The sequence below is a fragment of the Agelaius tricolor genome, unplaced genomic scaffold (genome assembly GCF_023055355.1).
Source record: "Agelaius tricolor isolate 1412-34295 unplaced genomic scaffold, bAgeTri1.0.p SCAF_1, whole genome shotgun sequence".
Lineage (NCBI taxonomy): Eukaryota > Metazoa > Chordata > Aves > Passeriformes > Icteridae > Agelaius > Agelaius tricolor.
In genome coordinates, this window is record NW_027269261.1 from 6,062,973 (window position 1) to 6,082,527 (window position 19,555).

Sequence of the window (19,555 nt, forward strand, 5' to 3'; positions counted from 1 at the left end):
CCACTGGTGGCTTGTGGCAGCAGCAGGCAGTGGCTGATGTGAGCCACAGCCCTGCCTGGGGTGGGGAAGGGAAGCTGGGCCCCCCCAGCAGCACTGCCATGGGGTACCTGCCTCCTGCCCAGAGCTGTGCTGTCCTGCAAGAGGACAGAAGGAAAATGCTGTATGTCTTCTGGGCTGCACTGCCTCAGGTAGGTGGGTGCTCTGGACCTTCCTGCTTCAGGGCTGGAGGTGGAGGGATGCCTGGGACAGCCTTCCTGGGTGGCACAGAGGGCTGTGCTGAAGCCCTTTCCCACCAGCGTGAGATGTCCGATGTGAAGAGGAGCTCCAGTGGCAACTGTAGTGGGGCTAGAGCAGAGAAAGCTGAGGAAGCACTCAGGGCATGTCCTGGGATGTAAAGTCACAGGGGCTGCTGAGATGGTGGTGGCTGCATGCCAGGAACCTGGGTGGCAGAGGGCCCAGGCTGTCTCCCCTGCTGCCCTGAAGGCTGGCACATGGCCAGGGATGAGCGCTCATCCAGCAGCAGAGGGGTTGCAGAGGTGCCTGGGCTCCTCAGCTTGCAGGAGGTGGCCAATGCAAGCACAATGGAGCAGTCTGGAGTGATGTGAGAGCAGTGAAACCCCGTGGCAAGAGAACAGAAAGCCCCACAATGGTGACAAGAGCTTGTTCTTCACACACTGGCAGCACCTCGCTGTGAAGGTGATGAGCATCGTTGGCCTGGAGGGAAACAGGGTGTGCTGTGACAGCACATCTGGCTGAGGGGGAGCAGCCCCAGCCTGGCCTCATTCTTTGTGGTCCTTGGCACCTGCAGGTTACCAAGAGGACTTGGGAGAACATTTCCCATGTGTTGTCCAGCAGCTCTAACTCCCTCTATCAGCTGCCTCAGCCACAGGCCCTCTCTCAAGCTGTGAAATAAATGGTGCAGTTTTTTTGCTGTGCACTAAAGCACCAAGCGTACTCTCCTTGCAGGCTGCCAGGCACTCGGAAATGCCCCCTAGCACCCAGAGTCCCTGTGCTGGGCTGTGGTGCTGAGCACAGAGGCCCTCAGTTCTGTCACTGGGAGGAATCTCAGTCTCTGGGGCAGCGAGTGGAGACAATCAGCCCCAGAAAGGCTCAGCACCCACTGCCAGCTGCCTCTAGGAGAGCAAACCTTTGTCGGGGACAAGTCACCTCTGGGAAGGAAAGGGGCTCGTCAGGGAGAGGGGTCACTGACACCCCTCTCCTCTTCAAGGGTTCTCTTGGGTTCAGGGGTGCTGTGGCTCTAACCTGCCTCTGCCAGGAACCCACTGCAGGCCTGGGCATGGCACGCTGCTCACCACCGTGGTCCTGGTGTCTCCACTTCTATTTTCTTTCTTATCAGCTCCTTTTCCCAGCACCCAGGTCAGTCATCAGTGATGCTGGAGAGCAGCTCCCAGTCAGGCAGACTTGACACAGGATGTTCTGCAGGGCTGGCAGGAGCTGGGCAGATGTGTGCCCCACAGGGAGATCCCTGCTGCCTTTGTCACTGCCCCCTCCTGAGCGGCAGGTTTGCTTTAAAGACCCTGGCTTCCTTTTATTACTTCCCCTCTCAAATTTCAACTGGTTGCAAGGGCTATTTTTAGCAGCCTGCCTTCTAAAAATAGCCCCGAGCTGTTTGGAGTTGCGTCACAAGAGGTAATTCTCGCCCGTGAGTGGCTTGGCCTCTGCACCCCAGGAGGCTACAAAAGGAGGCCAGGAGCAGCAGGGTCAGCAGGTTCAGCCACAGCCGGAGGCGAAGGAGGCAGCGGTTCCCTGCCAGCGGTTCCCTGCCAGCTCCAGCCATCCCAGCCCCGGCAGCATGACCATCTTCTGCAGCCACTGCCACCGGCCACTGCAGGCAGAGATGAGCTGCCTGCCCGCGAGGGCCAAGCAGGCACCCAGCGCCCCGAGGCCGTTCAGGTGAGCTCTCTCCCACCTCCTGCCCTCCCTCAGGGCTGCGATGGCCTCCCAGAACCCCGGGGTAGCTGCTGTGGGCTCTGATGGCCCTTGCAAGGTGCTGACACCAGCCTGGAACAGCGGGACTGCCAGCTAGTGCATGGGGGGAGGTATTTTAGGTGGTTTAGGAGGAAAGGCACATTGTACTGGGCTGGGGTGCGCATTCCAGCACCGGATGTACTTTCCATCCTGGTGGGGAGTTGTGTCACATGGGCTCCCCACCAAGGCACAGGTCATTATCCAACCTGGTGCCCAGCAGGAGAGGCACCAGCCATACCAGCAGCATGTGCCCCTGGGTAGGCTTGAGCACCTCTGCCTGTGCCCACAAGGTTTGCTCTCCTAGAGGCAGCAGCTGGCACGGGTGCTGAGCATCTCCACTCCATATGCCCGAGCTGGCAATTCTTCCCACAATGACAGGCAGGGAATGCTGTCTCTTGCCCTCCCTGGACATGTGTCCCAGATGGTTGGCTTTGCAGGTCAACCAAGAGCGCTTCCAAGGCTCGCCGAGACCAGATCAATGCGGAGCTGCAGGCGCTGCGCTCCCTGCTGCCCATCTCTGCTCAGGAAAAGGAGCGGCTCTCCTACCTGCACACCATGGCTCTGGTGTGCCTCCGGCTGCGGGGGGCTCAGCTCTTCCCTCCAGGTATCCTCAGCACTGCTGTACTCCACACTCGCTTGGCTCTGTGTGGGGCACTGCCCCTGCCTCATCCAAGACAACCCTTCACCCTCATCCTCCTGCAGGCTTGGCTCCTCCTACGGGACCAGCCCTTGGCACAGAACTACTCTCCCTGCTCCCGGGGTTTCTGCTTGTGCTCTCAGCAGACAGCAAGCTGGTCTACATCTCAGAGAATGTGGCTCAGGTCCTGGGCCTCTCCGTGGTAAGGCCTGCTCACTGGGCATTTGCAGTCACCATCCCCATACCCATCCTGGTGCCTTCATTGCCTACACGGCACGCTGCCCCAGCAGACACTGGGCTTCAGCAGGCTGTGCACCCACAATGGCAGCCAGGGCCCACTGAGACAGGCACAGTCTCTGAGGGCAGCCCTCTGTTTGTCAGGTGGAGCTGCTCGCCCAGGGGGACACAGTCTTTGACATCCTGGATGGGAGAGTGGGAGAGGATGTGCACAAGAAGCTCCTCCTTGCCCGGGAGGAGCCTGGCAGGGGTAAGGGAGGCCTCGGATGCCATCTCATGGATCTTGCTACTCTGCTCTGGCCCTTGGCTGTAGTTTGAGAGCAGGGCCAGCCCTGCTGGGAGCAGAGTGAGGGAGATCCTGACCCACTCTGAACGGTGTGTTTCCCTGCAGAGGTCACTTTTGTCAGCGAGATGCGCACGTCCAAGGCCTTCCGGCTGCAGCACGGGGGCAATCGGGTCGTGGCAGTGTGCGGGCGCTTTGTGGCCCTGCGCTGGCCACCCTCCCCCTCCACCACAGCCTTCCTGGCTCTCTGCACACCCCTTGTGCAGTCACCCACAGATGGCGAAGCTGCTTCCCAGGATGACATATTCCAGAGCATGCATCTCCTGGACATGACGTTTATTGATGTCACGGAGAGGTGAGGGGTGCCTGCTCGCACCACAGCCCCAGCTGTACATCTCAGGCAGCAAGAATCATTTCCCTTCACCAAGCTTGTGTATGGGATGCAGGCTCCGTACAGCACTCAGTCCCCACTCCCCTTGTCTTTCCCAGTGTCACCTACCACCTCGGCTACCACCGGGAGGAGCTGGTCGGTCAGTCGTGGTACAGCCTCCTGCACCCTGAGGATGCTGAGCTGGCAGCTGCCCAGCACAGGGCCGTGGGTGAGTCTCACACCCAGGAACGTGAGTGCTGTCCCCTGGCTCCATGGTCTGGTTATGCCCGAAACGTGGCTATCCGGGACAGCAGCGACAAAGGGAATTCAGCCCTCCCTGTTGTGACTCCCTGCTCCAAAGGGATGAAGTGGAGAAGTGATTACATACCCCATACACTGTCTATAAGTAGTTTCCAAGCTGGGGGTGGGCATCCTGCTTTGCCACAGTATACAGAAGAAGGACAAGCCCACCTGAGCCCCATCTCTTTGGGAGAGCAGGACTGCTATGGACCTGGCTCTGCTCTGTGTTGCTTCTGTCCTGCTGGGGCCGGCGGCAGAGCCCATCGGGGCAGCCTGCGGGGCTCTCCCGGCACCCCGGGGCCGTGCCCTGCTGCCGGCTCACGCAGTCCCTTCCCTTGCCCGCAGCGCTGGGGGCCGGGGCCGGGCCGGCAGCGGGGACCGCCGTGCTGCGAGTGCTGCGCAGGGACCGCGCCTGGAGCTGGCTGCGCGTGTGGGCGCGGCGGGACGGCGGCTGCATCACCTGCACCTGCCGCTGCCTCAGGTGAGCGGGAACTCGGGGTGTGGGGGCTGCATCACCTGCACCTGCCGCTGCCTCAGGTGAGCGGGAACTCGGGGGGTGGGGGCTGCATCACCTGCACCTGCCGCTGCCTCAGGTGAGCGGGATCCCGGGGGGTGGTTCTGCATCACCCGCACCTGGCGCTCAGCCAGGGTCCCCAGGCCGTCCCTTACCCCGTGTCTGCCGCAGGGAGGAGGAGGCAGCCCACCTGCGCGCCCGGCAGCCCCGCGCCGCCGCCCCGCCCGCGGGCCGGGATCTGGGCCGGCTGGCCGAGCAACTCCGCGCCCTGGCCGACAGCCTCTCGCCGCCGGCCGCCGCCGTGCCCTGCCGCTGGCCTCGGCCCGAGGAAGCCGAGGACGATGCCTCTGTCTGCCTTGGGAACTCTCTGCTGCACCCTCCTGCCCAGTTCCTTCGGTTTCCCTTCGAGCAGAAAATAGGGTGCAGCATTCCAAGTGTGCTCCCACAGGTGTGGAGTGTTCAGGGATGCTGATACCCCTTGGTCTGCTGGCTGTACCTGTCCTAATGCAGGCCGCTGTGTGTAACCACATTTCAGCCTGCTGGTCACTTCTGACAGCTGTAGCTGATCCAGCTGGAGGCCATGGCAAGCCTTCGTTCCGTACGCTTGGTGCTCGCATTAGAAACTTAGTCTGGGCTGCGATAAATCCGCCACCAGGACGGCTCAGTCCAGCAGCGCAAAGGGATCCAGATCTTGCACTTAAAAACACTTATTGACTACTTAGCTGGATATCGCCAGGGCCTTTGTGTACGTGACCCATTCCTCAGAAAGGAAGGATTTTTTCTTAAAAAAAAACCAAAAAACAAAACAAAACAAAACAAAAAAAAAAAAAAACCCACCACAATAAACTCCGCTCCCCCACGTGACCGCTTCTGCTCCGCTTCCGGTTCCGCCGGTGCCGCGCGGGCCGTTCCGGGGGCGATGGGGCCGCGCCGTGAGGGGCCGGGATGGGGACGGGGACAGGGCCGAGGACGGGGACGAGTCGCCGCCGGCGTCGCCACAGAGAGCGAGGAAGAGGCGGCGGCGGAGCAGGCTCTCGGGAGGCTGGAGCCGGCGGAGGAGAGCTCTGGCTCCAGCGACGAGAGCGACGACGGCGGGAGCGTGGCGGGGGCTGGCGGGAAAGGTGAGGGGGCCCGGCGGGAGCGACTCCGGGAAGGGCGGCAGCCTCGGCTCCGGGCGCGGCTCCCGGTGCTCGTTTGGTGGGAAAGGAGCTGCCAAAGAGCTCGGTGCCCTCTGGTATCCCAGCTCCTGCCTAGCTGAGCAGCTCAGCATCAGCAGCAGGGTTGGGTGAGAGGTCCCTGGAACAAACTCGTGTAGGGGCCGCTTGTCCCCAGTGTCCTTCCCAGTGCAGGGAATCACAGAGCCATTAAATGGTTTGCTTGGAAGGGACCTTAAAGCTCACCCGTTTCACTCCACCCGCCCTGCCGTGGCAGGGGCGCACCTCGCTCCATGGCAGGTTGCTGTGGAAGATGTCGCATGTCGCACATCTCGGGAACAATGTGTGTGCCAGTTCAGATGTGCAGGAGCTGGAGAGGCCCTCACAGCACAGCAGAGGGGAAGGAGCAGGCGATGCCCGGCTGTGTGGGCTGGGGGGGTGGGGGTTCTCATCCACTGCAGCCAGCACAGTTTGTTTTCCTCGTCTCAGAACGATCCGAGTGAGAATGAAAACCTTACAAAAAATACCACAAAAGCCCTTGAAGGGAATCGTGAGGGAGTGGGCACTGGTGTTAGCTGCAGGCACAACATAGCGTGTCACGGGTGTGAGGAGTCACTGGCTCCTTGTGAAAGGGTCTCCAGGGTGTGTCTGTGGGGAAGGCACATCTCTGGAGGTGACATCTTGGCAATGGGATTCAGAGGTGGGCAAGGTGCCTCGCCATCTGTTGTAGGCATTTTGTTTTCCTCTGGTGAGGAAATGGTGAGCAAAGCTCAGAGAGAGGATCACTGACAGGCACTCTTTCCTTCCCACAGCTGGATGGGAATGGGAACAGCAGTTTTGCTTTTGCCATCTGTCAGGGCACTCTGTGATCTTGTTTCTGGAGCAGGAGGAGTTCTGTTGGAGTCCAGCACTGATTTTGTCTCAGCAGGAAACGACTGGGCAGATATCAGGCATTTCTTTAGGCCATCTGTGTGCTCTGCAGGTTGTATAGCTCCCTGCAGGTTCAGCTGAGGAAGGCACAAGATGTCCATGTGCCACAGGAGTCTGTGGGAGGAGAGGAAACACGAGGAGGCTGTGCTTGAGAGCAGGAAATGCCCCTGTTATCTGCAGGTAACAGTAGCTTATCAAGAGGTGCAAAAAGAAGGAAACAATCCACAAAATAATGGATGAAGGGAAAAAGTGGCAGGAGGGAAAATTAAATGGACAACAGAGACAGCAGAGAACAGGTAAGTTATATATGAAGCGGAAAAAAGGAATGAAAAAATTGGGAAATTAGGTCCTCAAGCAAGAATGCAAGGAACAAGGAAAATAAGCTAATCCTGCCTTTTAAACTAGAACTTTTTCACACACACACAGTTGCCAAATCTGCTGCCCAGCAGTGAATGCCTGCTGGGGCCATTCACTTCGGCTCCAGAACAGGCTTCTTTTTTTTATAGTGATGTTTTTATCACTGTGAGTGGTTAGTTCACTCTTCTAGAAATAGGCAGTAGGATGTATTTTGTGGACTGATAGTACCATGTGGAAATCATTTTCCCTATCAGGTTTTAGGTAGTCAGGTTTGGTCTCCTGTACCAGTGATGAAATACTTTATCATGGAAACTCTGCATGCCTTTGCTTTGTCTGATTTATACCAAATCTCCTTTTGGCATCATTTTATATGGTGTCTTTATCTCATTTTCATTGAAGTCTTTGCTATTGTAAACAGTATTGTTTTGGAATTTCAGCCAAATGGAATATTGGAGTGCAAGTGATGGTGCCTGTCTTCATCAAGTGCTGAGAGTATCTTCCACATCATAGTTCCTTTCTTTTAATGCTTTATTTGTCCTTTTGGCTGTCCTTGTTCAGAATTTGGACTGGAGGCAGTGTTTAGGGGAAGCAGTGCAATGAAATCATGCTGTATTCACATTTCCTTTGTCCCTTGTGCAGCAGACTGGATAGTCCCTGTTCCTGTATCCCACCTCAGAGCACTAATGAGCATCATCAGAGCAGAGTTCCTGAGCATTCAGAACAAGCAAAATGAAAACATTTACTGAGGCAGCTCTTGGCTGTGCCCTTGATGCTTTCTGGATGATGAGAGTTGTTTCTGAAGGTCTTGGTTTTTGCCAGGATGAGAGTGCTTGGGATGAGTCCATGCTCTGAGCCAGTGTGACTGACCTCATGCTGCTTCCTGAATTTGGCAGAGCACACACAAACCTCGCTTATGGGACAGGGTTTTGTGTTTGTGTGGGAAGGGTTTGGGAGTGAGTGGGCTACAAGGCTTTCCCTTCCAGAAGGGACACAGTGCAAACCCCGAGTGGAATGGGTATATCCAAGTGCTGACTGAAGAAATGCTTTCAGTTGTTGGTTCTGAACACCTAGAAGTACAAATCTAGAATAAAGAATAGTATGATAATAGAGATGATAATATTTTTGCATTCTGGTTATAAGAAGCATTAAAGGTTACTGACATTAAGGGATGTTAAAGAAACATTAAAGTGGGAAAGTCAGGACTGAGAGGTGACCCCTCAGAATTCGCAGTGCCCAGTGTAGAGCTCGTGCTGCTCTTTGTACCAGGTAAAGGCTTTGTACTGGTCTTGTGTGTGCTGTTGAGTGGAGAGAGAAGCAAAGACACTCTGGGGAGAGGGGGAGGCTGCTCTGTTCTAGTGATAGAGACTGAAGTGATCAGCGGGAGAGGAATCAGAGGCTGAGAGATCCAGTGGTTTCTTCCTGCTGTGCAGTTGTACAGGGATGGCACCACTATGCTTGTGTCACTGTCCCAAGCTCTGAGGCATCCCTCTTGGGGGAGTTTGGGGGTAAGAAGTGCCTTGAGAAGCTGTTCAGTTCAGGTGTGCCCTGTGCTCTCTTCCAGATCAGTCTGACATGTCTTTTGAGGAGCTCCTGCGGGTGCAGAGTGATGCAAGGACGAGAGTGAGCAGGAAGGTGCCTGGTGGGAAGAAAACTGCAAAGCCTGCCAAAGCTACACTGAAGCAGCAACAAGGCAAAAAGGGGTAAAGAGTGATCAGAAAAATGTGTATGTGTGCTTTTGTGATCAGAAAAATGTGTATGTGTGCTCTCTGCATTCCAGAAATTACACTGGGAGCTCCTCACGGCAGTGATGTTGCCTTGGAGCTGGCATAGATCTCCTTTAATGTACTGGACAATAATGCCTGTCACTGTAGTTTCATTTGGGAATGGTCTGGTGCTGTTTTCAGAGCTCTTAATATCCTGTTCTCTTCAAATCCCCAGCAGCCACCTGTCGCTTGACAGTTAAATTGGCACTCAATGCCTTTATACCCTCTAAATTAAGGCACTTGTAACCCTTGGCATGGTGTGCTTCTCAAGCTCTATGACAGTGTCCACCGTGACCTGAAATAGTTGCCCTGCTGGTTCCTAAACCCCTTCCAGCTTATCAGTATCTTCTGCCTGGTTCTCACTGGCTGGAGTTACAGTCACAGACAATTGTTCTGGAATTCCATTCATCCTTCTGTTGCTGTCTCATCTGTGGCTTGTCCGTGTTCATTTTCCTTTATTCCCTCTCTACAGTACTTGCCATCACAGGCTTTTCCCTGTATTCATCACAACAAAAGCTACCATACCTTTTTACAGTTCTCCACAGGCCCCCACTGGTAACAGCAATACCCTTACCCCTTATTTGCAGTAATTAGGTAGTTTTCAGTCCTCAGAGTGGCACCCAGGTGATTTGAATGGGTTTCTCTCTTACACTGGCACTCCCCATCTTATTTCTGAATCTCTGCTCAATGCAGAAGCAGAGAACACAAAATACATTTCTCCTGCACAAAGCAGAGAACACAAAATACATTTCTCCTGCCATAAAGAGTTGGTTAGGATAACTTTCTGCTTTACATTTTACCCAAGACTCCGGGGGATTTTGTGTAGCGCAACATCTTCTCTCAGTGTCTCTGTTTCTGCCACACAGTTTGCATAATTCTGCTTTTGTTTAATTCCTCTAATCCTTTAAGTAATGTATTGCTGTAAATCCCACATGCTTTTTCTCTCATGTTTTTGTTATGGAAGTGAGCTTCTTAAAGAAAGGGCTTCAGGGAAATCCCCTGGCACTGAGCTGGTTTCAGCAGTGACTCCAGAGCATTGCGCAGGGTTGGAGCCTCAGAGGATGTGAGAATACACTGAGCACTGCCCTGAGAGGGATTTGGAAAACTTGTGCCTGTGGGGTTGTGCTCCTCCCCAGCATCACTTGTGTCTGGCTGTGGGTGCTCTCAGCAGCTGTCCCTCAGCAAGTTTGCTGTCAGCATAAAGATGGGAGGAGTAGCTGATCCACAGAGGGCTGTGCTGCCATTCCATGAGACCTGGACAGGCTGGGCACAAAGAACCTCCTGGAATTCAGCAATGGCAAGGGCAGGCCCCTGCACCTGGGGGGGAACAAGCCCAGGCACCAGCACAGGCTGGGGTGACCTGCAGGGCAGCAGCTCTGCAGAGAAGAACCTGGGGGTCCTGGTGGACAACAAGCTGTCCTTGGACCAGCAGTGCCTTGGGGGACAAGAAGGCCAACAGGACCCTGGGCTGCATTAGGAACTGCAGTGCCAGCAGGTCAGGGAGGGGATCCTGCCCCTCTCTCAGCCCTGGGGAGGCCAGTCTGGAGTGCTGTGCCCAGTTCTGGGATCCTCAGCACAAGAGAGATGTGGAGTTCCTGGAGAGGATGAATCCACTAGAGGGAAAAAAAAAAAAAAAAATTAGGGAACTGGAGCATCTCTCCTGTGACAACAGGTTGAAGTAGCTGGGACTGTTTAGCCTGGAGAAGAGATGACTGAGAGGGGACCTTATCACTGGAAATATGTAAAGGGCAGGTGTCAAGAGGATGGGGCCAGGCCCTTTTCAGTGGCATCCAGTGACAGGCAAGGGACAATACTGAAACACAGGGAGTTTCACCTGAATATGAGGAAAACCTTCCTCACTCTGAGGGTGACTGAGCACTGGAACAAGTGCTCAGTGAGGTTGTGGAGTCTCCTTCTCTGGAGATATTTAAAACCCACCTGGATGCAATCCTGTGCAATCTGCTCTAGGTGACTCTGCTTTAGGAAAGGTTCTTTCCACCCCCAGCCATTCTGTGACTTCATGAGAGGAATAATCAGTACAACACATTATTGATGCAGGTGGTGGGTTTTCACTTGATACAGAGGAGCTGTTCCAGGTTCTTTGTAGGGTTGTTTTAACCACATATTGATATATTTGGTTGTTGTAGCCTTCTGTGGCTTTTGACTGAGCCACCTCTTTGCTTTCTATATCATGGTAAGGATTGAGCTGGGAGAATCTCTTGTGCAGTAATGTTCTTCTGAGGGTCTGGATGACCTTCCAGCATATTAGCTTGGGCCTCCTTCTGACATTTGCTCCTCTTAAATCCATTTTTCTTGTTTTCAGGCCATTGGAGATGTCAGCCAAGAAGCCTGTACCTTTCCTGCGACAAGTGGTCCCTGTTAGGAAGAAGGTGGGTGCTGCGCCTCCTCAGCCCAGGGCACACACTTGGGAATGGGGCTGCTGCAGATGGCACAGGCTACTTCTGGAGGACAGGGCTGGACCACTGGGGAGTGCAGACAGTGACAGTGTTTCCCTGGGGAGAACAGTGGGTGGGTTGGAGCAGCTGCAGGTTAACTTGAGAGTTTGTGACCCAGATGTTTCTAGAAGGTGCAATGACAGCCACCAATGACAGTTCCACTGCAAACCATGGTTATTGTTCAGTTCTAATCCCACAAGTTCAGATGTCCATCTACTTTCCAATCTGAATCTAACTTTTGACTTATTGATATTGCTGGATCATTGGAATATGGTAATTTCCACAGTTAGAGACCTCTTTTTGTCCCTCCCTTTTTGCATGACCTGACCCAGTTAATCTGTGAAAATCTAGATAGGTATGAGTTCCCAAATCCATCACCTTGACAACACATATTCATCCAGCTCTTGGTCTGGGAGTTGCAGGTGTTTGACAGCAGCACTCCTGCTGTTATTCTTGGATATTCCTGGGTGGCAGACTGGCACATGGAGATGCCTGTTGCATGATAAACTTGATGCAGGCATGACCTTGGGGATGCCACCTTGACCATCGTACTCGATCTATGCCAACTGCAGATATTTCAGTGGTGGGAGCATAACATTGCTGGGGGGAAAAATGGCTGATACAAAAAGGGAGAGTAAGCAGGCTGTTAACAGGGTAACACTGGCTACAGCTCTTGCCTTCCCTGCTGACAGGTCCAGAGAGACCCTCGATTTGATGACCTGTCTGGAGAGTATAAGCCTGAAATATTTATGAAGACATACAGCTTCCTGGACAGCATCAAGAAGCAGGAGAAGGAGGTGATGCTCTGTGCCTGTCCTTGCCTGGAAGAACCTTGCTTGGCAGGGGCTACTTCTTCAAAGGCTTTTCACAGGGGAGGTGACAGGCAGGCAGTGATGCAGCTTTCTCCTCTCTTCTTCTTCAGATGGTTCAGAAGCAGCTGAAGAAATGCCGGAACGTGGAACAGAAGGAGAAACTCCAGCAGCTCCTGAACCGTATGGTGAGTTCAGTGAGCATCTCCTCTCTGGGGGGCACTGGGAGAGAGGATGTGTCACCTGAGGTCTGCCTCAGTGCTGACACAGGCCATCCTTTTTGCACAGACACAGCAGGAACAGGCACAGAAAAAACAGCAGAAGTTGAGAGAGAGGGAGCTGTCTTTGAAAAGACAACAGAGGGAATTGGCCAAGCAGGGAAAGAAACCTTTCTTCCTAAAGAAATGTAAGTACTCGGAGTGAGCATGCTGCAGGGGGATCTAGAGGGAGAACTGCTGGCAGGAATTCAAGCACTGGGAGCAAGGTGTCCATACTATTCCACACAGCTGTGGGGGAATTGTTCTAGTGCTGCTGCTCAATGGAGAAGCTAAGCCTGGAGCAGGGAGGGAGAGGTGAGAAGGGGCTGCTCCCTGGACCAGGGAGGGAGAGATGTTTTGGGGCTTTGGTTTAAAACTCGACTTCCCTCTGCTCTGCAGCTGAGAAGCGGAAATTGGAGCTAGCTGAGAAGTATGCAGAGCTGAAGAGGAGTGGAAAGCTGGAGAGCTTCCTGAACAAGAAGAGGAAGAGGAATGCCATCAAAGACAAGCGCCATCTGCCCTCACAGAAGAACTTGTGACTGTTGGACAGTTGTGCTGTTGTCTGGCACTGGCTCATTCTGCCTTGGCCAGGCCTGGAGGATGGTTATCCCTCTTCCCAGGATCTGCCTTCCACTGTACAGTGATGCTGTAAGGCAGCAGAGCAGGGACTGAACTGAAGGAACTACTTCCTTTTTTGTAGCTGAAGTATCTGCTTTGCTTGTGGTGTAGATCATGCCTGGGTGGTGACAAGTGTGTCATGCAGATGCTGATGGTGATGACAGCTGGCTTTGCCCTTGCACCTGCTCATTTCTAACTCCAGCAAGGAAAGCGTGAGTCCTGCCCTACACTGCTGGCTCCATTCCAGGTTGTCTCAGACTTCCACTGAGGCAGAAAAGGATGTGGGACAATCCCTACTCAGAGCAGCAACCCTGACCAGGTTGCTCAGGGCTGCTTTGGTGGGATCTGGTAATGTCCAAGGACAGATGCCTTCACCTCTCTTGGGCTCTGCTCTACTGCTTCAGGTTCTCAAGATGGAACTTTTTGTTCCCTCATCCAGGAAACCTGCCTGGTGTTAGTCCACAATCATTATCTTATTGTCAGCGAAGTGCCTGGGTCTGTCTTCTCAGCAGCTTTGTCACAGGTCTGAGGGCTGGGTGGGAAAGGGGTGCTGTAAAGTCTCCCCAAAGTATTTTCTTCCTATGGGTGAATGAATCCTGTTTCCTCAGCCTTTCCTAGCAGTGCTCCAGCCTCTGACACCTTTCACAAACTCAACTGGAGTCAGCCCAGACAACCAACAGCTATCTTTAGGTGGCCCAGCATGGATCAGTGTCTGGAAGCAGTCTCACAAGAGATGAGTAAAGGTGAGAGGATCGCTCCTGTGGGCTGCTCCTGGTGATGCAGATCTAGGTGTGCCTGGCCTTCCTCACACACAGGGCATGCTGTGACTGCTCAGCTATTGCTGCTTGAGATCTCTCCTTCAGAGCAGCTTGGTTTCTCAGGGTCATCTCCACAGGGTTATTGGTGCTTCTAGGAAACTGATCTGTATGGAGTAAAGTACCTGTTTTCCTTTATTCCTACTGTCAGTTTGTTGCAGTCAAAAGTGTTTGACCTTAGGGGAGTCAGTGCCTCTCTCCAATATCCCACCAGCCCTCTTGCTTCTCCTTGTTCCTTTTTTCCCCTGTCTGCCATGGCTGTGCTGACAAGGGGATGGCTCAGGTAACCCCAGTGTGACAGGTCAGTGTGCTGGGAGACTGCCTGGGCAAAGCTGTGCTCTGTGGGTGGCCACAGGTGTTTGGGGCCTGGGGACAGCCTTGCTGGGAGCAAAACATGGAGCAAGGAGCAGGTCAGCCAGCCTGAGGATGTTGCTGAACCACTTACCTCCACTGTAGTGCCTGTAGGTGATGCAAGTTCTGCTCTGGTGAGAGGACTTAGTGGAACTGGGGGAAGGCAGTAGACATGGGATGTGCCAGCTTGGCTAGAGACCTGCTGCCAGGGCCTCGCTGAGGGGTCGCTCCTCAGCATTCCTGACTCCCTGTGTCCCCATCCCCTGCTGCTTGTAGGTCTGGTGCAGCAGGTGCACCCCCAAAGTGGTCCTGCTTTCCCCTCCTGCCCCTCTGGAACTTAAGGTCTTCCTGCTGTAGCCTGTGCCTGCCTGCAAGGAGGACATCCTCGCTGGGATGTCACCTGCTTCTGCTCAGCACGGTGGTGGTGAGCAGTGAGCCTGTGGCCCGTGTGCCTGCCAGCTCCTGGCCCAGCAGCCTCAGCAGGGGAAGTTATCCAGTGGGAATGCCCTGGGGCGTTTCCAGCTCAGCCAGGCCTGAGGTGCCACTCAGGGTATTGGGCAGGAGGCAGCATCACAGCACCAGCTCCAAGGGAAGTAGATGCTTCCAACATGCCCAGCAGCTGGGGAGTTGCTCTTTCCAGTAGCTTCCCAGCCTCAAGCAGTTGGCTTGTTTTCCTTTGTTCAAGGCAATTTGGGCAGATACGCACGGTGTCCCTGCAGCTGGAGTGAGAGCACTTGCTGTGGGTGTCCCTGGGCATGACTGGTTCCAGTTGATGTGACTGCACTGATGGCTGACAACACTGCCACACACCCTGTCAGTGACACCCTCAGAGCCCAACAGACACTCACATGACCTGTGGGCCAGGAGGAATGGCTCCAAAGCCAGTGGCCTGGGATGCTGTGCCCAGCCCTAGGTGGTCACTGAGTGAGCCTCTCCACATGCTCTGTTGCTGAACAGACACCCAGCCCCTCGAGGCCCCCAGAAGAGTGGGGGAGATCTGCCTGCTGGCAGGGACACAGACAGGAAAAGGCTGCAGGGCTCAGGTCTTTTATTGCAAAGAGGGAGATACAAAAAACGGACAGTCACCCCTTTTTGGGTCCCCCCAAGCCTGCAGCTGGCTGAGAGGGGTGACAACAGGGGGAGGCCCAGGCCTTGCTCCCCCTGCATGGGGACCTCGGCTCACACAGTGGGGAGCAGGCTGCTGCCAAGGACCACACTGGAGCCAGGGCCAACCACAACAGAAAAGTGGGTGACCCGCTGTGTCCCCGTGCAGCAGCCTGGCTGGCCAGAGAGCAGTGCTGCACAGGGAGCACTGGCAGGGAGCCTGGCACCGGGTGGGGCTGCCTGGCCTCACCCAGACACACCTCATGGCAGGCGGCCCTGGCCTCATCGCCTGCTCCGCTGTTTTACCAGGTGGGCTGCTCAGGTTCCAAACTGCTCTGCAGCCTTGCAGAGGGTGCTGAGGTTCCAAACTGCTCTGCAGCCTTGCAGAGGCTGCTGAGGTTCCAAATTGCTCTGCAGCCTTGCAGAGGCTGCTGTGGGGGCCCTCGCCCATGCGCCCCTCGGGGCCCTGAGCAGTTTCACCCAGGGGAGGAGGGAGCAGGGTCGTTGCCCTCTGTCCAGGCAGGGAGCTCCGCAGCCTGCCCCGGGTTTGTGGGTACGGCCAGGCGTGGGGATGGCCAGGCTGTAGCTCCTGCTGGCTCGTCACGTGTTGTCCTGGGCCAGCTCCTCGGGGCAGGCAGGCTGGTCCCGGGCCTTGCGCGGCCCCGAGGATGGCTGGGCTGGGGTGCTGTGCTGCGGGTCCGGCCCCGGGGGCGCGTGGTGCTGGTGCCGCTGGTACTGCACGAACATGCAGACCTTCATCCCAATGGCCAGCATGTTCTTGCCCATGAAGATGCTGGAGACCCGGGCATCCCTGAAGAAGACCATGTTGCTGCCTCGGATGAAGATGGTGGCGATGTTGACGGTGAGCATGCTGAGCATGGGGTACAGCATCATGCGGTGCGGCACGATGCCGATGCCCTGCATGCTGATCTCGCACAGGGACACGCAGGGCAGGACCAGGAGCAGGATGTAGCAGTAGAAGAACATGATGCCCTCAGCCCAGAGCGGCAGCCCTTTCTTCTGGGGCTCCCACAGGTTGGCCTGGATGTCCAGCACGTCCAGCATGTCCACAATGACCCAGAAAAGGCGGTTGCGGAGATCCTCCTTCTTCTTGAACGTTCTGACGTACTCCATGTGCTCCGTGGCCACCAAGAGCACGTAGAGAGCTGGGATGCAGATGGAGAGCAGCAAGGTCAGCGCTTTGCGGGCGATGAGATCCAAGCTTTTCCGGTCAGCTTTGTAATTCTGGTATACAAAGTAGACTTTGATCTCCAGAACGAAGACGTAGAGGAACCAGAGGATCATGGCATATCCTCGCTTAGCTGTCTTTACCTCTGCCCCAACCCAGATAGCCACATAGCGGAGGACCAGCAGGAAGCAAATGTCACCCACTGCCACCATGACACAGATGCCCAGCTTCCTGGAGCCCTGGCTCTGCTCCACCAGGTAGGCATCCATGAGGACGAGGCTGGTCATGATGAGCACTGTGGAGAGGCACACGTGGGGCTTGCTGACAGGTGGTGGGGGAACCATCCTGCACAGAGGAACAGGCAGTGTCATCAGGAAGTTGCTGAGATTTCCCAGTCCCACCCTTGGGCCCCCTTCTGCCACCCGCTCCTCAACAGCTGTGGGTGGCTGAAAGAAGGGAGGGAGCCATTCATAGATTTCTCCCATCCTGTGTGCCTGGCTTGTTCCAAACTTGCAGATTTCTAGCCAAAGAGCTCCTGAGACTGACCAGGCCAGCCTGGTGGCATGTGCTGGCTGAAAGCCAGCTCCTAGGAAGCACATGGTGGGGCAGGCTGGACACCTGGGACATGTCAAGCACTTGGGATCCCACTGCCTTTTCTGGTAGCTCATCACACTGACTAGGCTCTGGCACCATGAAGGGTACATGCCTTATTTTCCATGGGATTTCCCAGCCAGTGGTACTGCTTATATTTTCCCCCCACAAGGCAAGCTAAGACTAGACTTATGTGTTTAACCCAAGAAGGCCCTTAAATGCTATGATCCAGGACCGCTTTTTTTAGTCTCTTTATTTTTATGCACAGCACAAGATGAAGCCTGGATTTTTTTAGCCTGGCTGTCTTGTAGGGTGGGAAGGAAAAAATTGGCTGGATATTCAGTTTCCTTCAGGTTCACACCCCCCGAGAGCTTTGCCTAGAGCTATTTGCCAATGCCCACCCTGCCCCAACACCACAAACCGAACGCAAGGAACAGCAGCACGAGCCCAAAGCTCCAGGACACAAGGAGCTCTGCAGCAGGCCCTGAATTTCTGTGGGATGCTCAGCTTTCCTGGGCTGGGGCAGAGCAAAGCACTGTCCCCAAAAGCACCCTGCCTGCCTTGTGCAGCACCAGGGCTGTCAGACTCCCTCCCCTTGACCGAGCACAGCTGCAGGCAGCTGCCTTCAGAGGCAAGGAGGGAGGACAGAGCTGGGGCCTCACCAGGCAGAGAAGAACTTGGCAGCTGCTCTGGAGGGGAGCCAGCCCCCCGGATGAAAAGGAGGATGAAGCTGGGCTGATGACTGTGTGGCACAGCGCTGCCCACGCGGAGCCCGCCTCTGCCACGCCTGGGCTGTGCACGCCCGGGACACCATCCTGCTCATCCAGGGGGCAGCGTGCAGGTGGCACCTGAGCACGGAGCAAATGCTCGGGAGCAGGATGGAGGCCGCACGGTTCACGGTCAGCCCTGCACACGGCTGCTCCTGGTGCTGACACTGATGGCACAGGGCGCTGGGCACAAGCTACCTGAACTCCTGCTTTTTGGCTGAGGGAGCAGGCGTCCGGCGCAGTCGTGCATCCCTGGGCCCAGCAGCATCCTGGCACGTTGCGGGAGGCAGCGAAGCCTGAACCTGTCAGACACAGGTGCCTCTCAGGGGGAGGCAGCACAGGCCGGCAGGCATGGGGGAGCCCGTGGATGTGGCACATCTGGAGCATGCCACACGGCCGGCGGGGGGCTCACCCGCCTGGCCTGCCCGAGCCTCCGCGGGGGCTGGGGGTACCCCAGGCCCCGGCTCAGCACGGGGCTCAGCCCCAGGCCCCCAAGAGCGGGGCAGCCCCGCCGAGCTCCGTCCCTCGGGAGCGCCGGCCCCGCCTGCCCCGAGCCCCCCGCCCACAGCGGCCGGGCCTGCCGGGGGCAGGCGCTGCCCGCCGGCCGCGGGGCCCGGCCTGCCGCCCCCCCGGCTCCCGCTTACCTCGGGCGGCTCCCCGGGGCGCAGGGCGGCGGCGGCGGCCCCGGGCCCGGCGCGGCATCGCCCGGCGCGGCCCAGCGGCGGCGGCAGCGGTTCTGCGGCGGCGGCGGCGGCGGCGCTCGGCCCCTCCCGGCGGGCGGCGGGCGGGGACTGCGGCGGCCCCCGCCTCACCCGCGGGCCCGGCGCCGCCCGCCGCTCCTCCGGCTCCGGGCACCCTGGCCGGGCTCGCTGCCGCTGCCGCCCGGGACCACCGGCTGCATGGGCACCCTCTCCAGCCCCGGGCGGACCCGGACCCCGCAGGGCCGCAGCCCGGCAGAGGCCCCAGGCGAAGCAGCGGGAAGCCTGGCCTGACAAGGATATCAGCCCTCCGGGAGGGACTGGGGCCGCGACCGCTCCTTGCTGGGGGGCGAAGGCAGAGGAAACATGGCCTGACACCCAGCTGTGCCGGTCTGCAGCGTCCTGGAGAGCCCCAGCCTCACCCGGCTCTGGTACAGGTGGGCTAGGGAAGCAAAGCAGGCCAGGGAAGGCAAAAGGTTTCCATTACATGGTGGACACACCTCTCTGCAACTGCTCTCCTATCAGCCTGAGCAGCTTTTTGCATTTAACTCCACACTTTCTTCTAAGTGATTGAGGTGTTAGCTACACAGGGAAGGTTTTTCAGTGTATTTCCTCTCTGGCTTTGAAATGCTCATTGTAGATACATATATTTTGGAAGATGGGAAAGCTCTAAGATCTCTGGAGATGGGCTATGGGCAAAACCAGGCATAGACCTAAGTGCAATTGACAGAGTGCCAGGGGAGGTGCAGCCCTCCTTGCATCCAGCTGCTGACAGAACAGCTGTAGGGTCCCTGTTGGATGTAATCCCCTGGGGCATTGCCACCTGGAACACATAAATCTAACCTGTGGTGTCCTTGGAAAATGGAGACACTGGACCAGCATCCAGGCTTAGCTCACGTGTCCCACAGTGGGTGTGGACTGGTTGATGCAGGCAGGTGGAGGTCCTGAGTGAAGGGAGCAGAGCTCTGGGTTAGACAGGTGCAGCAAGGTAAGGAGTTTGGGTGTGGGAGCATTCTCCTAAGCCAGGAATAAACAGCAATCCCAGAAGGGCTGGCAGAGCAGGGAAACAAAGCAGCCAAAGCAACTTGCCTCCAAAAATGAAAGGAGACCTTGCAAGTCGAGTGGAGAGCAATGTGAGGCACAAGAGGGCAAGCTGACACTGCAGAATTCTCCTTTCCTCCAGGACACAGGAGCACTGACTCTCACTATCCCAGCAGTCTCCTGCAGGATGCAGGAGGAGCAAAGGGCCTCTGTCCATGCAGTCACCCAGGGAGGGGGACACCACAGAGGTATCCACATGACAGAGGTGAGAGAGGGGTGCTGGAGGAACCTACCAAGCAATGGGGCTAAAGACCAGATGATTCAT

General features: G+C 56.2%; 3 protein-coding genes across 6 annotated transcripts; 2 read left to right on the forward strand and 1 right to left on the reverse strand.

The window, feature by feature from the left end:
* Positions 1-60: 60 nt before the first annotated feature.
* Positions 61-5,213, forward strand: LOC139586651 (neuronal PAS domain-containing protein 4-like). The gene is made up of 8 exons (XM_071420241.1): positions 61-1,914; positions 2,427-2,593; positions 2,692-2,828; positions 3,008-3,113; positions 3,255-3,501; positions 3,636-3,745; positions 4,162-4,297; positions 4,502-5,213. The coding sequence occupies exons 1-8, from the start codon at positions 1,814-1,816 to the stop codon at positions 4,800-4,802; spliced, it is 1,305 nt and encodes a 434-aa protein (XP_071276342.1). The 5' UTR covers positions 61-1,813; the 3' UTR covers positions 4,803-5,213.
* Positions 5,214-5,233: 20 nt separating this feature from the next.
* Positions 5,234-13,627, forward strand: RRP36 (ribosomal RNA processing 36). 2 transcript variants are annotated; one of them, XM_071420771.1, is made up of 7 exons: positions 5,234-5,451; positions 8,333-8,471; positions 10,858-10,924; positions 11,683-11,787; positions 11,913-11,987; positions 12,088-12,205; positions 12,456-13,627. In XM_071420771.1, exons 1-7 carry the CDS (start codon positions 5,250-5,252, stop codon positions 12,593-12,595), a joined length of 846 nt encoding a protein of 281 aa, XP_071276872.1. In that variant the 5' UTR covers positions 5,234-5,249; the 3' UTR covers positions 12,596-13,627. The 2 variants fall into 2 exon arrangements, with proteins under 2 accessions (XP_071276872.1, XP_071276938.1); XM_071420837.1 differs by lacking the exon at positions 5,234-5,451 and adding an exon at positions 5,929-6,710.
* Positions 13,628-14,871: 1,244 nt separating this feature from the next.
* LOC139586824 (transmembrane protein 121-like) lies at positions 14,872-18,288 on the reverse strand. 3 transcript variants are annotated; one of them, XM_071420577.1, is made up of 3 exons: positions 18,136-18,259; positions 17,690-17,793; positions 14,872-16,478 (listed from the first exon to the last, which is right to left on the reverse strand). In XM_071420577.1, the coding sequence occupies exon 3, from the start codon at positions 16,475-16,477 to the stop codon at positions 15,545-15,547; it is 933 nt and encodes a 310-aa protein (XP_071276678.1). In that variant the 5' UTR covers position 16,478; positions 17,690-17,793; positions 18,136-18,259; the 3' UTR covers positions 14,872-15,544. The 3 variants fall into 3 exon arrangements, with proteins under 3 accessions (XP_071276678.1, XP_071276734.1, XP_071276605.1); XM_071420633.1 differs by lacking the exon at positions 17,690-17,793 and having other exon boundaries at positions 18,136-18,288; XM_071420504.1 differs by lacking the exons at positions 17,690-17,793; positions 18,136-18,259 and adding an exon at positions 17,387-17,670.
* Positions 18,289-19,555: the final 1,267 nt, after the last annotated feature.

What these genes read in the sequence shown, in the direction of transcription:
- LOC139586651 (XM_071420241.1), top strand. Translation starts at nt 1,814, where the DNA reads ATGACCATCTTCTGCAGCCACTGCCACCGGCCACTGCAGGCAGAGATG. An exon ending in TTTATTGATGTCACGGAGAG is followed by an intron (nt 3,502 to 3,635) that starts GTGAGGGGTGCC and finishes TGTCTTTCCCAG; the next exon opens with TGTCACCTACCACCTCGGCT. An exon ending in TGCACCTGCCGCTGCCTCAG is followed by an intron (nt 4,298 to 4,501) that starts GTGAGCGGGAAC and finishes TGTCTGCCGCAG; the next exon opens with GGAGGAGGAGGCAGCCCACC.
- RRP36 (XM_071420771.1), top strand. Translation starts at nt 5,250, where the DNA reads ATGGGGCCGCGCCGTGAGGGGCCGGGATGGGGACGGGGACAGGGCCGA. An exon ending in CAGCAACAAGGCAAAAAGGG is followed by an intron (nt 8,472 to 10,857) that starts GTAAAGAGTGAT and finishes TCTTGTTTTCAG; the next exon opens with GCCATTGGAGATGTCAGCCA. An exon ending in AGCAGCTCCTGAACCGTATG is followed by an intron (nt 11,988 to 12,087) that starts GTGAGTTCAGTG and finishes CTTTTTGCACAG; the next exon opens with ACACAGCAGGAACAGGCACA.
- LOC139586824 (XM_071420504.1), bottom strand. Translation starts at nt 17,547, where the DNA reads ATGAGCAGGATGGTGTCCCGGGCGTGCACAGCCCAGGCGTGGCAGAGG. An exon ending in GCCAAGTTCTTCTCTGCCTG is followed by an intron (nt 16,479 to 17,386) that starts GTGAGGCCCCAG and finishes TCCTCTGTGCAG; the next exon opens with GATGGTTCCCCCACCACCTG.